The 16,839-nt window shown below is 42.9% G+C and overlaps 1 protein-coding gene and 1 long non-coding RNA gene across 2 annotated transcripts in view; one reads left to right on the top strand and one right to left on the bottom strand.

The window, feature by feature from the left end:
• LOC125483380 overlaps positions 1-12,925 on the bottom strand; it is a 43,016-nt gene extending 30,091 nt beyond the window's left edge. The window contains exon 1 of the long non-coding RNA XR_007262336.1: positions 12,738-12,925. This is a non-coding gene — a long non-coding RNA (uncharacterized LOC125483380). The remainder of the gene's footprint in view (positions 1-12,737) is intronic.
• atoh8 (atonal bHLH transcription factor 8) lies at positions 821-16,477 on the top strand. The gene is made up of 3 exons (XM_020517566.2): positions 821-1,716; positions 3,260-3,451; positions 15,057-16,477. The coding sequence occupies exons 1-3, from the start codon at positions 1,090-1,092 to the stop codon at positions 15,060-15,062; spliced, it is 825 nt and encodes a 274-aa protein (XP_020373155.2). The 5' UTR covers positions 821-1,089; the 3' UTR covers positions 15,063-16,477.
• Positions 16,478-16,839: the final 362 nt, after the last annotated feature.

Here is a 16,839-nt window from a genome sequence, read left to right as displayed (position 1 = left end):
GTTGCTGAGGTTGGAGGATTTGAGCTATAGGGAGAGGCTGAATAGACTGGGGCTATTTCCCCTGAAGTATCAGAGACTGAGAGGTGACCTTATAGAGGTTTATAAAATCATGAGGGACATGGATAGGGTGAATAGACAAGGTTTTTTCCCCGGGGTGGGGGAGTCCAAAACTAGAGAGCATAGGTTTAAGGTGAGAGGGGAAAAATTTAAAATGGACCCAAGGGGTAACATTTTCACACAGAGGGTGGTACATGTATGGAATGAGCTGTCGTGGGAAGTGATGGAGGCTGGTACAATTACATGATTTATAAGGCATCTGGATGGGTACATGAATAGGAAGGATTTGGAGGGATATGGGCCATTTGCTGGCAAATGGGACTAGATCTATTTAGGGTGTCTGGTCAGCATGGACAAGTTGGACCAAGGGTCTGTTTCCATGCTATTACTCTATGATCTTATTGAATGACAGAGCAGGATCCAGGGGCTAAATGAAGAACTTCTGCCCCAGTTTTGTATTTTCGGATGTAATTAGTGAGGGACAATAAATGCCCATTAATGAATAAGACGTGAATCACCGGCAAAGGTAATTGGGGACTGGCAATAAATTTAGGCCTTGCCCTCTGCCCTCAGATCTCAGGAAAGAAAAAAAAAAGAATTACCCCTTAATCTTACGGGATGGATGTGCAGAACATTTTGTTTTCACGCACTGAGCCCTGCTCAAAAGCAGCCTGGTTGTGAGATATGACACGCCGGGGTGGATTCCTTTTCTTTGGGCACTTGTGTTTTTGCAGCGTTCCCTTTAAGAGGCATCGCGATGACTGATGTAACTTAACACGGGCTTCTGTGTAAGCTGAGGCTAAACAAACACAGATGGATTGCCGAATGCGTTCGTGAAAAAAAATGTTGGCAGGGCAGAGGAAGGGGACTTGAGATGACATTCTCGCATCACTAGAGGCATTGCTACAGAGCTGTTGCTATAGCTGCCGAGAGGGAGGGTTAACACACACACACACACAGACAGGAGTAAGGGGCTGAACACCTCCCGGCAGATCATTCAATTATAAGAAAATCTCAGATGTCTTGGTGATAATGAGGACCTCGGAGAGCCTGAATGAAGCAGAGTGGAAGAGACTGTGCACGATAAAGCGGCTGAAACGGAAGAACCGGGATGTTAGCAGGCAAGGGGGGATCCTGGAGAAAGTTTACGGAGGTGAGGAGGGAAGACTCGGGGATGCTTTGATCGCCCGCCTGAGCGACAGCACCGACACTTTGCAAGCAGCGGCCGTCAGCTCCGCGGGTGCTGAGTTACTGGGGCTGAGCCGGATTGTGAGCCCAGCCTGTGTGCCCGCTACTACCGCCGCTGTCGGCGTAGGACGGCGGCACGACGAGGAGCTCAGCCCAAAGTCCGCCGCTCCGGCACGGAGGAAATTCCCTCGCCCTCCCACGTCCCAAGCGGGCGCCACCGAGCCCCGGGCGTTCACCGGGCAGCCGAGCCTGCAACCCCGCGTCCTGCTGTGCCAGCGCCCCGCCGACGGCTGCTACTCGAGCCTCCCGCCCGCAGCTTACAGCCCGTCGCCTCGGAAGCGGCTGGGAGAGCCGTCCGGCGCCTCCACCGAGATCAAAGCCATCCAACAGACCCGCAGGCTGCTGGCCAACGCCAGGGAGAGGACCAGGGTCCACACTATCAGCGCTGCCTTCGAAGCTCTGAGGAAACAGGTAAATTGAGAACGTGGGCATGTCACATCAGCAATAGAACAACAGTGTCTTTTATCTATATTTAATGAGCTAGCCTCTGCAAGAGAGATTGAAGGAAACGCAAATTGTCAAAGGCTATCGTCGTATTTCAGCTGATAAGCCTAACTATAAATAAAAGGTGTTAATAGTTCATCTCAGTGTAAATATTGATGACAATGTGTGCTGTTTAAATTCAGCCTCCAACTACCTTCTGGAATTAAAAGTAATAACCGGAGACAAACATTTTCAGAAACAGTCTTGAGTGTAAATGGATGTGCACAAGGGCAACTGACAATAACGACATTGTTTTACTGTAATTCATTCAGAATTGGACAGAAAGAAAACGTTACTTCCACAAACGCTTCAGACAGATACAAGAAGTTACTCGGCAAGTTTGGCAGCATCTGTGGAGAGAGAAATTAGAGTTGACATCGCGAGTCAACTCAGTTGAAGAAGAGTCATATCGGGCTGTCTTGCTCTCTCTCCCCACACAGATATTGCCTGACCTGCTGAGCTTCTCCAGCATTTTCTGTGTTTGTTTCTAATTTCCAACATTCTCACAAGAAGTTACTTAATCCGAAACAAAGGTTATCTGGGGGTAGGCGGGAATGTGGAATTAGAGCCGCAATCGGATTGGCCCTGATTTTATTGAATGGTGAGGCAGATGCGAGGGGCCGAATGGTCTATCCTTGCTGCTAATTCGCTGTAGATCCCACTGTGGACCCCAAACTCGTCAGAAGGCAGCATTGCACCTTTCAAACCGAGTCTGTTATTGCTTGTTAAAACTCAGAGTTTATAGTGGCATGTTACAGACTCTGAATCCAGTGAGTTCGTCCAGTCTCTATCCAACAGTTTGTGGGACACAGTTAAGAAATGCTGCTACCGGGGTGGGTGGGACAGGGAATGTATTGAAACGTGATTAAGTGGCAACTGTTTTTTTTTGAAAAGATCACTTTAATATGTTGTGCTCCAGCTGGCCTCTGAGTTACATAATGTAGCATAAGAAAGGCCGAGTTTGTGCGAGTGTTTACAAATACTGCTCTGTGCATGAGAGGTCACCCAACCGATGACTGAAAGATTGCACAAACCGAGTTCAGCCCGAAGTGCAACATTGCTGATTGGGGGAATTGGACGGGAGCCCGGGCACGTGTTGTGTGTTGTTTCACTGAAACCATTAAACGACAGAACTTGGTCGAACCTTATCACAATTTATCAATATGCAACCTCTAGGTCAACACAGCGTGATCCACTTCACTTTATAAAGCCACCTCAGCAATGTGCAGATTCATTTATTTCGCTTCATGGAATCTACCCAGTGTTAATGCCAAGGTTTTATTTGCAATATACAGAACCTAGCAATTTCAGGTAGCATTTATCTGTGCTTATGAATTACTACACCTGATTATTTCCCTTCATGTGTAGGTTGTGTGTGTTATATGTTTTGAGTATGTACATGCCGTGCCAGGCTGACATGTTGCATTTTCCTCCCCTCGCCCCTTCAATGACTTCGGGCGCCTCTCTGCAGGTTCCTTGCTATTCATATGGACAGAAACTGTCGAAGTTGGCGATCCTGAGGATAGCGTGTAATTACATCCTGTCCTTGGCCAGGCTGAATGACCTCGATTACAGCTCCGATCACAGCAACATGAGCTTTTCCGAGTGTGTGGAGCAATGCACCAAGACGTTGCAGGCAGAGGGCAGATCAAAAAAGAGGAAGGTGAGCTTCCAGTACAGTTCCAAATAAAAAAAAGCACACGCAGCCCCCTTCCCACTGCTCCCCCAGCCACCCCCGCCATCTGTCACACACATCCAAACCGCCGGAATGAGATGAGGTTTTTTTTTTCTAGCCTCTCTGACAGCCTTTCCTCACCGCACTAACTCCTTCCTTCGCCTCCTGAATGTCTTGTGGTCTCCCTACTGATCTGTACTTTTCGACAGGAACTGCGCTGGCCTTTTGCAGAGACTCTCGAGAAGTGAAACATTTCAGAACAGTGCGGTCATGTGTTAAGATTTGAAATGAGACCGGGGAGGGGGGGTGCGGAATGGAGAGGTCTAGAGGTTGAGACAAGGTTACCGACCCTCTGGGTACAATACATGTTTGCTTACAAAATCGATCAACCTCACAATTTGCAAAACGTCAAATGGAGATTTATCTCTCCATTTCTTAAAAAAAAGATAAAATGCAACATTGGTAGTATTATTGTCTGGATTTAGGACGATCTCTTAGTAGTAAATCTTCATTAAAAAAAACTCGTGAAACAATTAAAGTGATGGCAGATTTTCATTCCCACTTTATGACAATGGGAGTTTTTAAACTCCATCTGAACTTCCCTCTGCATTCTTGTACTTTCCAACCGCGATAGTGTCTAATAAATCACACGCTGATCTTGCCACCGTGTTGTTTGTGGAGTGAATGAATGGAGAAGATCGTTTTTTTTTTCGGGACTGTTTGGTGTTTGCGCAGCTCCAGACTCCAGATGTTCAGCTGCTGGTGTGGGAAGCGGAGCTGGCGCCACTCAGGGCAGAGGGCAGAACAAAGGCACGCGATTTGGGGAAGAAACACTCAGTCACACGAAGCTTTTGGCACATTCCCCAGCACTCGGCTGGACATCTGTTCCAGAAAACTTTTTTTAATAGCTGCTTTCTGAGCAGCTCCTGAGGATACACTGACTGCAGCTGTTTCATGTGGAGAGGGAGCGAGAGAGAGAGAGAGAGACGGAAGCTCATATGAATGCTATGAATAATATTTTTACAATTCTAAATACAGGAAAATCGCTATTGCTTTCGTATTTTTTTGTTGAAATTTAAACTGCTTTGTGTTAAATGTTCGATTTACTAGAATGTCACCACTACCCCCACCCCACACACACGCAAGAAATTGGCCAAATTTGAATGTCTAATATAAGATTATGCTGCTCAGTTTGATTTCAAACAATGCTGTTCTTATTCAGAGTTTTGTTTGAATATAGCTTTTTACTTTTTAAATGGAAGAATCAAACAGATGCAACACATTATGCTACAACATTTTGAAGGTACACAGTGTCTTCACATTGTTAACATTGTGGTTGTACTCTTACCTCAACTAACTCATAGCAGAACTGGCTCCCAGTGGGCTGTATTACTTTTTAACTGTTTGTTATGGTGAGAGAGCTCTGCGCATACCTGTCCACATGAATCTCACCACAGAGTGGTAACTGGCCTGATAACATGGCCAAGATTGTCCACGTGCTCACAACATGAAGCACCTTTGAAGTAGTCAGACATGCTAAGCCATTCCATACAGTCATTACTGAACACATATGACTAGATGAGTGCCCAGATCAAAACCTCACAGCTCACAGTCTTCTGACAGCAATTTCTGGCATACACACATGCATAGCTAAGCTTGGCAATCGAAGCTCCCTTCACGGTTACAATACCTCTTCACAGGGTGTTCTGTAACAAAGCTCACTGATATGCTTGGCAGTGAAATCATTCTAATAGCACAAAGTTGGGATACTTAGCCACTTGTTTCCCACCAAAGGCATCAACAAAAGTTAAGGCTGGTACATTCAAAAGAATGTGAATACATAGCAACAGGAAAAGTGATAATTAATGATAAACAGTAACGCACTGTGGCCCTGAGAAGTTAATTTTACAAGTGTAGAATCTCATTTCTTAATTAAATAGGGGTGGAGACTAAAAACGCCTTTTCCTGTGTGCCTGTTCTAGCTTTTTTTTCTTAACCCCATCGTCATGGTTTATAAATCCTGCTTTAGAGTCTGCAGGGTGTATTTCCCCAACTCTGTGGAGACACAACTGGAAGGTGGGGCGTCTGGAGAAAATAGGGGACGGTCACATTGAGCAGTTTCCCAATATATTCCCAGCACCATAGTACATTTCCAGGGGTGGTAACCTATTAAGGTAATTAACGTTCCAATGATCTTTTGCAATGCCAGTACTTTGCTGGCATTAGAACTGTCTCATGCCACATCCAGAAGATACTACTCATTGCAGGCCGTCTCTGTATGATACACTGGGGATTCATTAGAGTCAGGGCTATGTGCACAATAATGGGTGAGGAGTTTGACAGGCTTTACACATGGCCCAAACAATAAGGCAGAAGCACAAAAACAGAAATTGCTGGAAAAGCTCAGCAGGTGTGGCAGCATCTGTGAAATCAGAGTTAATGTTTCGGGTCCAACGACTCTTCCTCAGAACTGCACAGAAATGTTACAGTGCAGAAGGAAGGCATTCAGCCCATGCTCTCCAACAAGTATAATGACTTAGTGCCATTCTATTGCCTCCTCCTCATACCCTTGCACATTGTTCTTATTCTTATCTTGTTCTGAGGAAGGGTCACCAGCCCCGAAACGTTAACTCTGTTTTCTCCTTCACAGATGCTGCCAGACCTGCTGAGCTTTTCCAGCAACTTTGTTTTTGTTCTTATTCAAATAATCATCTAAAGCCTTCTTGAAAACCTCAATTGTGCTTCCAGCACACTTCCAGATAGGGCATTCCAGAACCTAACCACTTGTTGTATGAAAACTTTACTTCTCGCATCACATTTGCTGCATTCATGGATTATTTTAAACCTGTGCCCTTTCATTCTCAATCTTTTGAGCAGGAAAAGTTTCTCCCTATCTACTCAATGCAGAGCTCTTGTCATTTTGAAAATTTCTATCAGATCTCCCCTTAACTTTCTTCTCTCCGAGGGCAACTTCTCCAATCTATCCTCATAACTGAAGTTTCTCATCTCTAGTACCATTTTGTAAATATCTTCTAAATGCTGTCAAATTTGTTTACACTTACAGGTGTAGCACCCAGAACTGACCACAATACTGCAGCTGAGGTCTAGCAATTATCTTGTATAAGTTCAGCATAATCTCCTTGATCTTGTACTCCATGTTACTGTTAATAAAACTTAGAATATGCTATGTTTTATTAACTGCCCTCGCCATCCCATCTGTCACCTTCAGGGATCAATATATACACAAAATTATTTAAATAGCGAAATGCTGCAGAAATCTACAGAAAGAAGGAATTTGGGAATCTTCAATCATGAATCACGAAAAGCTAGCATCCAAATTCATTGGTAGTAAGGAAGGAAAATAGAATGTTGACCTTTATTTCGAAGGAAATGAACTATAAAAGTAAGGGGGTCTTGCTAAACCTATACAAGTCCCTGGTCAGACCACAGCTGGGATGCTATGAACAGTTTGGCCCCCTTATCTAAATAAAGATATACTGGCATTGGAGGCAGTCCAGAGAAGGTCCAGTAGACTGTTAACAGGTATAAAGGGACTGTCTTATGAGGAGAGTTTGAGTAGTTTAGGCCTGAATTTATTGGCGTTTAGAAGAATGAGAGGTGACCTTATTAAACAATTGGTTTTTTAGGGGACTTGTCAGGGTAGATGCAGAAGGCTTGTTTCCCCTTGTGGGAGAGATTAGGACTAAAGGGAATAATCTTAGAATAAGGGGGTCGCACATTTAAGACAGAGATAAGAGGAACTTCTTCCCTCAGATGGTAATGAATCTATGAAATTCTTTATCACAGAGAACTGTCAGTGCTGGATCATTGAGTATATTCAAACTGGTATCGACAGATTTTTACTCAGTAAGAGAAACAAGGATGATGGGGAAAAGGCAAGAAAGTGTAGTCAAGGATTATCACATCAGCCATGATCTAACTGAATAGTGGAACAGACTTGAAACACTGAATGGCCTAGTTCTGCTTCTGTGTCTTATGGTCCTTCTGTTCCTGCACATCCTTAAATGTGACATGCTCAATTTTCTCAGCATTTCAATGTTCTCCTAAAATGCATCACCTTGCACTTCTCCACATTGAACTTGATCTGCCATCTATCTACCCACTCCATCAACTTATATATGTACTTTATGAATCTACACTGTCCTCCTCACTGCTTACAATGCTTCTACATTTCCATTAATTACACACTTGGAAATTGTCCCCTGCACACCAAGATCTAGATCATCAGGCAAAACAAGGATCCCAATACCAACTCCTGGGAAACCCCACTACAAACCTTACACCAGTCTAAAAAATATCCATGGCTTGCTGTTCCCTATTGCTCAGCCAGTTCTGTACTAACATTACTAAGGCCAATCTCCTGCCTTTTTCCCATCTGGTCTCAATAATGAGTTCCCAAAAGTAAAATCCAACTCTGCATGTCTCAGGGAGGAAACTTTAGTCTGAGCAGCTGAGAAACATCTCTGCTGGTGCCATGCTGACTGATGCCACAAATCTCCTGCACATGGCCCTACAGGACGTGAATGGTGAACTCACTCTTAGGGCTGAACTGAAAGGGTATGGGAGAAAGCGGGAACTGGGTACTGAAGTGGAGGATCAACCAAGATCATACTGAATAGCAGAGCAATTGGAGGACTGAATGGGCAAAACTTTAACCATTACGATTGGCAACCAAATGCTGGACCAAAGAAACAAATTTTAAGGAGGTCAAGCGGCTTACTGAGCAATTCTGCAGCTGAAAAAGTGACTGCCATTAAAGTTTTGGAGTAGATCTGTAGCTCATGTTGTGGGTGTTGTGGTTGGTTGGCTCGCCGAGCTGGTTTCTTGTTTCGCAGACGTTTCGTTACCCTGCTGGGTAACATCATCAGTGCAGCCTCTGATGAAGCGTTAGTGTGTTTTCCTGCCTGGTTTTTTAACTCTGGAGTCCGTTGAGATGGATTGCCTCACTTCTGGGTTTCCTTCATAGTGGAATGTATATGGGGTCGAGTTCAATGTGTTTATTAATAGCTTGCTTCGTGGAGTGCCAGGCTTCTAGGAATTCTCATGCCTGTCTCTGCCTAGCCTGTCCCAGGATCTCGGTGTTGTCCCACTCGAAATGGTGGTTCTCCTTGTCTATATGGATTGAGATGAGTGAGTATTGGTCGTGTCTTTTTGTAGCCAGTTGGTGTTCGCGTACCCTTGTTGTTAGTTTCTTTCCTGTTTGTCCGATGTAGTGTTTCTCGCAGTCTCTGCAGGGGATCGTGTAGATGACATTGATCCTGTCCATGGCGGGGAGTGGGTCTTTAGTTCAGTTGAGCACTTGTCGTAGGGTTGATGTGGGCTTGTGTGCCACTCTGATGCCCAGCGGTCGTAGGAGTCTTGTGGTTAGTTCCGATGCGTTCCTGATGTAGGGTAGTGTGATGAGTGTGTCGGGGCGTGTAGTATCTTCCTGATGTTGTTCGTGTAGGCATCTCCTGACCCAATTTTTTGGATATCCGTTACCCTTGAACACTTGGAAGAGGTATTCTTCTTCCTCTTGGCGTAGTTCCATGTTGCTGCAGTGCGTTGTTGCCTGTTTAAATAGTGTTCGCACGCAGCTTCGTTTGTGTCTGCTGGGATGGTTACTATTGAAGTTCAACACTTGGTCTGTGTGTGTGGCTTTTCTGTGTACTAGCAAGGACGGCCCTTCCGCAGATCCAACCAAAACTATGGATACGCTATGTGGATGACACCTTTATCATCATTAAACGGACCAAACTAGAGGAGACACACAAACTTATAAACAACACCCTCACTGGAATAAAATTCACCAGAAAGGAGGAGAAGAACAAACAGCTCCCATTCCTGGACATCATGGTAGAGTGCAAGACAAATGGGGTACTCCAAACGAAAGTACACAGAAAAGCCACACACACGGACCAGGTACTGAACTTCAACAGTAACCACCCTGGCACACACAAATGAAGCTGCGTGTAAACACTATTTAAAAGGGCAACAACACACTGCAGCAACATGGAACTACCCCAAGAAGAAGAATATCTCTTCCAGGTTTTCAAGGGTAACGGATATCCAAAAAACTGGGTCAGAAGATGCCTATGTGAACAACATCAGGAAGATACTACACGCCCCGACACACTCATCACACTACCCTACATCAGGAACACATCAGAACTAACCACAAGACTCCTACAACCGCTGGGCATCAGAGTGGCACACAAGCCCATGAACACCAACTGGCTACAAAAAGACACGACCAATACTCACTCATCGCAATCCACATGGACAAGAAGAACCACCATTTCGACTGGGACAACACCAAGATCCTGGGACAGGCTAGGCAGAGACAGGCACGAGAATTCCTAGAAGCCTGGCACTCCATGAAGCATGCTCTTAATAAACACATTGAACTCGACCCCATCTACACTCCACTACGAAGGAAACCCGTAAATGAGGCAATCCAGCTCGACGGACTCCAGAGTTTAAAAACCAGGCGGGAAAACACACCGATGCTTCATCGGAGGCTGCACTGAGGATGTTACCCAGCATGGTAATGAAACGTCTGCGAAACAAGAAACCAGCTCAGCGAGCCAACCAACCTCAACAGTGGCTGCCATTTTTAGAGTAAATCTATCAGAGATGTACATGATGCCAGATTTCGAATAGTAAAGAGAATTATTTGCTTAGTTTTATAAAACGTGTAAGTTATTAAACGGATTTAATGTAAGGGGCAGGAGGTTTAGACGAGATGTGAGGAAAATCTTTTTCATCCAGAAGGTGGTGAGAATCTGGAACTATCTGCCTGTAACGGTGTTAGGGACAGAAACCCTCATAACATATAAGACTTATTTAGATGTGTATTTGCAATGCTCAGGTATATGAGGCTTTGGGGCAAAGTGCTGGGAAGTGATACTAGAATAGTTAAGTGGTTGTTTTTGGCAGGCACAGATGTGATGGGCCAAAGGGCTTTTTACTGTGCTGTAGACTTTCTATGATCCTCTGATCCCTTTGGACCCATCTTGAGCCTGATTCTTCTGTCAGACTCAATGCAATGTCAAAGCTTACAGAATACGGCAGCAGAGTAGCGCTCCTAAGCCAGAGCTCATTCGCTCCATCAATCTCTTTTCTTCTTATACCCCTTTCTATGTTTTTTTGCTTCTTCTTTCTTTATTTTTTTCTCTCTACTGAACTCCATTCATCAGATGACATTGGTGGTAGAGAGTTGAGCCACGAGGACTCTAGTGACCCCAAGCCTTGAGAAGCCCAGCACGGACTCCCAGCCTCGAGGTGAAGCCCAGCACAGACTCTCAGCCTCGAGGTGAAGCCCAGCATGGACTCTCAGCCTCGAGGTGAAACCCAGCACCGACTCTCAGCCTCGAGGTGAAGCCCCGTATGGACTGTCAGCCTTGAGGTGAAGCCCAGCACAGACTGTCAGTCTCGAGGTGAAGCCCAGCACAGACTCACAGCCTCGAGGTGAAACCCAGCACAAACTCCCTGTTTTAGAACTTCAGGACTGTAATGCTGAACTTCTACTTTTATTTCTTTATTTTTCTAATTTATACCTAAGATTTTGTACATTGTACCCAAGATGGCGCCAGAAATGGCGACTTTGTAACACTTCTTGTTGTATTCCTGTATCCCTGTACTTTAGTACATGTGACAATAAAACCTAATTCTATTCTATTTCTGTTAAATGGAGGCAACGTGTTATAGAACATATGGCTTCACTTTGTAACTGTTTCGGAGCAGCAGTATACTTCTGTCAAAGTATTGCCAAATATCTTTAGAGCAGAAAATCTTTGCACACAGACAAAGGTCATTTGGCCCATCATACATGTATTGGCTCTTTGAAAGAAATATCCAGTTTTCCCTTGTTGCATTGTCCTAAACAGTATAATCCAATTATTTATTGACTGTTTCTCATTGTCTAACATTTCCATTTTGAAAGAGCTACTGCAATTGGAATAAGTATATCGTTCAACCAATTCCAACAACTTGTTTTCTTCCCGTTGAACTCATGCCTCATTTATGTAGGTTAATGGAATTGACCATGTAGGTGTCTTTGATGTTCCAGAATCCCACTTCCCATCCTTTCCTGAGAACTAAAGCCTTTTGCCAGTAAGTGCAATTTATTTATGTTTATAGAAAATGTGCTAGTCGGCCACTTTCTAACTCGGAATTTTGTTAAATTGTCAGAATGATGTGGGCAAGCCAAAAATTGACCATGAAATCCAATGGGAAATTTTGTGTTAGGCTCATTCATTGGCAAAATATGGCAGAAGCTAGCCTGATATGGGATCTCTCCAATAACAGTGTCACAATGGCCAGAAGCTGCAGTGTAGGTGTTTGATATGTGGTTTACACATTATTACCATTGCATTAGTTATTTCCTGTGTCATGTTTTTAAAAATAGATGTGATCTGTGTTGGAGAAGCACTATCTCATGTTTCATGCACCTTCTATTCTCTCCTGTTCAGGTGAGAGTAAATTTAACTGTTAGACCTCCCCGATTTCAGCAGCCTTGCAGATTGCTTTTTAAAATCTATAGCTTTCTCCCACACAGTAAATGGATTATTTAGGGCGCAATATGAGAAACAAATGTGAAAATGACAGTCTGTTGAGGAGATAGAGGATGATAATTGAGAGCTCTGAGTGACTGGGTATAGGATGGCAATGAGGTACGCAGTGGAGATGTTGGGATAGATTTCCACCCAGACACTAAGCATCCCTTGAGAGAAAAATTGTCTGGAAGGATCAAGAGTGTCTCTTTAAGAATCTGCTAGATCTTCAATTAAGTAGAAGGAAAATCCATCAGTTACTGTTACCAATTTGCAATCCTTCCACAAGACTTTCCTGTCTGGACTCTGCCCAGGCAATGCTTATTGCCCTGGCATCAAAGATTTTTTAAAAATCTGTTCCATTGGCTCACACACAAATGATGTGTGATGCATTGCCATGCAATCTATTTTGCCCAACTGTGTACTATCACAAGATTTTCCAAACATTTCCATGAACACAGTGCCACGTGAATGCTTTTAAGGCTAGTACGTTTTCAATCATCAGCTCTATGAAAAAGAAAGAAGCTTTATTTATGTAGCTTCTTAGTATCTAAATTTTTTTTGCATATTAAGTTAATTATTGAAGCTCAGTGATTGCTGCCAGTTAGACAACAATGGCAATGATTCTGCTCCAGCAACACTTGCCAAACTGGAGATTAATGCAAGGTTAACACAAGAGCACCCTCACCCTGTTGCAATAGTTCAAGAATATAGCTTACCATAATCATCCCAAGAGCAGCTCGTTAGGAGTAAAGTGTTCTGGCTTTTCTGGCAATATCCCTAACCTGAATATGAACTCTTCGAAGTGTTTTCATTTCAGGAGGAGTGTTGACCAAGACATCGGAAGAACTCTCTGCTCTTAACATCAACCTGGATGGTCAGATAGGGCTTCACCTTAATGCCTCATCTGAAGGAGAAAATACATATGTTCAGTACTTCTTCCCCTCATCTAATTTTGTTTAAAATGCTAAACGTTTTTACTACTGCTGTCTTCTTCCTTCCAAGAAAGAAGTGCATGCAACCAGAATTTGTTCACTTTAGCTTTCCTTCTCTTTTCCCCGAATTAATCATGAGCTTTATAGTTACAAAATAAATAGTTTGAACGGGGTATGTTATAGAGTGCTGAATGACAAATGCCCTAGTTAAGGAAGAATTACATGTTTAGTCTAGAACAAATTACCTGATCACTCACTAAGCAAAAATACAACTGCTTAGTGATTAACAGTGGAACTGGTCTAATTATTGATGATTTGGAAATGTGATTTACATCAATTCAGCATTTAGAAGCAAATATTTCACCAGGAATGCATTGAAAATATTTTTCTTTACGTTCTAATCACAGGCCTGTGTGTCAAGATGACTGATTTTAGTCAGGGCAACTTTTGGGGTGTACCATTTGACCCAAGAGAGGAAAAGATCAGTTAGAATTTGTATTCTTGTTATTAAACAATCTTTCCTGGAAATGTGTGTTTATGTGAATGTCAGATGAGGACAAGATTAGACTTGGCTGTGATACCATCCATGGTTGTCAATGCAGTCTGTGTTCATAAATGAAGAATGACCACTTAGGCAATGGACTAGAGGATTAGCAGAGCTTGTGGGACTATACTTGCAGGAGGGGAGAAGGATAAAATAGGCTGGAAAGTAGTTCACTTTCTTTGACCTAAGTTTAACATTGGAATTTGATTATATTGTGTTGCGTGTATCTCCTTCTTGATTGCCTCACAGAAGTTTTGGCCCTCACTGAAACAACATTCCATTGTTTGCAACATTCTGGAATCAATCCATAGATAGCTGTGATAATTTTTCTTTTTAATAAAATCTGTTTCTTTTTGATATCCCACAAAGGTAAGCTTTGGTTGAACGGCTAGCAATCTCATTGCTGAGTCAAAGTGTCACAATTTCATGTATTACAAGACTTGAGCGTGTAACTTAATGTTGAGGCAGCACTGCTTTTTCGAAATGCTAAGTCGAAACCCTGTCTGTCTGTTCCTGTGGTTCAGGCAGACATTCACAATCCTATTGCATTACTGAATTGAGCAAAGGATTGTCTGGTGTCCTGGCCCAATACCATCAAAACCAATTAACTGATTATTTGTCTTGGACACACCCACTTACACTGAAAAAACAATTAATTATATATAAGGTGCTTTTGAATATGTCAAATCATTGCGATTAAGTATGATGAACGTCCAAACTTTCCTTGCTTTTGTTTATTGCTCATCATTATCTTTCTCTGCATTCACGTCACATACATATTTTCTTCCTACTTGTAATGTGTTAGTATTTGCAGAGATATGAACCAACAAATCTGCTAATTTCACAGCATAGGGATCTTACGCATCCGGTGTTGTTCTCCTCAATTGCGTTGTCTCATGCTGGAAGTATTAAGGGATGAAGGGATGCAGACAACCTGCTGTCAGGTCTCAGTCAATGTCTGTCTTGATTTGAATGTGAAAACAGAGTTGCAGCAAGCGACTCAAGGTTAACATGGTTATTACCCTTGGCAGCATTTTGCCTTCCCGGTGCCTAATCACAAAGAACAGAAGACATGGGGCCCAAGGTTCAAACCTACACTGGAGCTGCACTTTGTGGAGCTCTATTTATGGGCATTCTTCAAACTCTAATATTGTTCCATATCTTAAAATTATTCATTTGAGCTATTTATTTAAGAAAATCAGAAAATAAGTAAGTGGTCTGTGAAGCACCCTGAATAGCATGTTGAAGGTTTTCACTCACCAGTGTTAAAATTGAACTTAGTCTATTAAAACCTGAACTCATTTCAGATGTCTGAGTTCATTATTTAGAATTAAATACTCGTGCATTTATTGCCTGAGTGAAATGGAGTGAAACTATGCATTTTTATGGGCCTTACATTCAGTTAGCCTGACTTTGCCTTTAAGTGTGCCCCTAATACGAAACACATTTGACTGCCAACAGCTGCTAGTAAACTCAGTACTCTATGGGTTAATTAATCTCATCCTATTCTGCATGGTCTACGACTAATTCCGATCATAAATTACACTGTGCCGTTTCAGGAATGATCCGGGGAAGGAGCGACATATCACAGGAACATCACACAGTGAACTGGTGTCTAGCCAACACTGACAGGGGAAGCAGACGCATAAGACATTGAAGACCAGATATAGGATTGCAGGAGACGTTCCACGGAAGAGAGGCTAATGCAAAAGAAATGATGTTGCCGATTTGGGGAAATCAAAATGAAGCCACTTTTATTGTGAATACACTATCAACCTTTAAGAACAGTCAAATCTCTAGATGTGCAATCTGCTCAGCATTTTCTCTTTTTGCTTTGAAGAAGGAAGATGTTGTTTTGAGCCGCCACTGACAGCACAGAGAACAAGATAAAGAGGAATCATGCAATTTGAACATTGATAGTTTTGTTTTGAAAGTTAGGAGAGTTAAAAATCAAGCCTCTGGGACAGATTTAGCTATGAACACATGTTAGCCCACTGGGTACAATGTAATGCATTTTGTTTTTGTGACTGGTTAACAAGGATTTATGATGCTGTAGAGGAGTTTGTAACAATCATCTGCGTGCCAGGATTAATTGCATATTTTTGATACTGTAAATCTGAATACTTTGCTGTAAAAAGAGTTGGCTTAATTTGATGAATCAAGCTAAAAACTAGTGCTAGTTATTTCAAAAACTCCAGTATTTTCAGTCAGTTGGTTGTAATGCCGATGACCCTACATGTGATCTCGTGTATTTTCAGCTGTTTTCTGATTGTGTACTAGCAAGAATTCCCCTGATGATAGCAATTTACAGCGGGGTGTCCTTAGAAACAAGTGGTCAGACAATCAGAAAGCGCACTGATATGACATGCACTTTATGATCTATGTAATCACACTGTTCCTTGTATTATTGTCAGGTCATATTAATCACTAGCATTAATGTACAAATGTTTGTAAAGGTACTTGAGACTTTGGATGGTTTTTGGAAGTCAGTTATTGTGTTGTGAGGAAGTCAGGGTGCAAATAGTTCCAAATATGTTTCTTTGAATTTCTTTTCAGAAGCATTGGCTGTATAGATGAGAGTGTTCCCTAGGCTCAGTCATCTCAGACAAGGATGCATTTGGTCTATGTTTGTTTGAGGTGCATTGTCTAGAGTGCCCATTTCTAATTGACATCCATAGCCTAATCCATCCTTGTTGGAAGTACACATGTATGGAAATCACATGAGGTGGAGGATTGGGTTTGGTTCTGATGCCAATGGTTAAATGAGCTATCATGAATGGTGAACACTTGGACTCGTGGTCACCTAGCCAAGGCACTAAATGGGACCTGGCAACTGTAAAACCAGTCAGCACCATCATAGAGAAAGATATGAGTAGATCACTGATCAAGGGGAGTGTCAGGGGTTAAGACCATAAGACATAGGAGCAGAAAAATTAGGCCATTCGATCCATCAAGTCTGCTCCGTCATTTGATCATGGCTATATGTCTCTCAAGCTCAGTCTCCTGCCTTCTCCCCGTAGCCCTTGATCTCCTAACTAATCAAGAACCTATCTATAGCTGTCCTAAGTACACTCAATGACTTGGCCTCCGCAGCCTTCTACATCAATGAGTTCCACAGACTCACCACCGTCTGGCTGAAGAAATTCCCTCTCATCTCTGTTCTAAAGGGTCATCCCTTCACTCTGAGGGTGTATCCTCAGGTCCTAGTGTCTCCTTCTAGTGGAAATATCTTCTCCACTCCATCAAGCGCTTTCAGTGTTTTGTAAGTGTCAGTGAGATGCTCCCTCATCCTTATGAGTTCCATCGAGTACAGCCCAAGAGTCTTCAACTGCTCCTCATATG

This window comes from Rhincodon typus, chromosome 1 (assembly GCF_021869965.1).
Source record: "Rhincodon typus isolate 14 chromosome 1, sRhiTyp1.1, whole genome shotgun sequence".
Taxonomy (NCBI): Eukaryota; Metazoa; Chordata; class Chondrichthyes; order Orectolobiformes; family Rhincodontidae; genus Rhincodon; species Rhincodon typus.
Note: the sequence above shows the minus strand (reverse complement) of the source record. Positions and strands in the feature narration are given on the sequence as shown.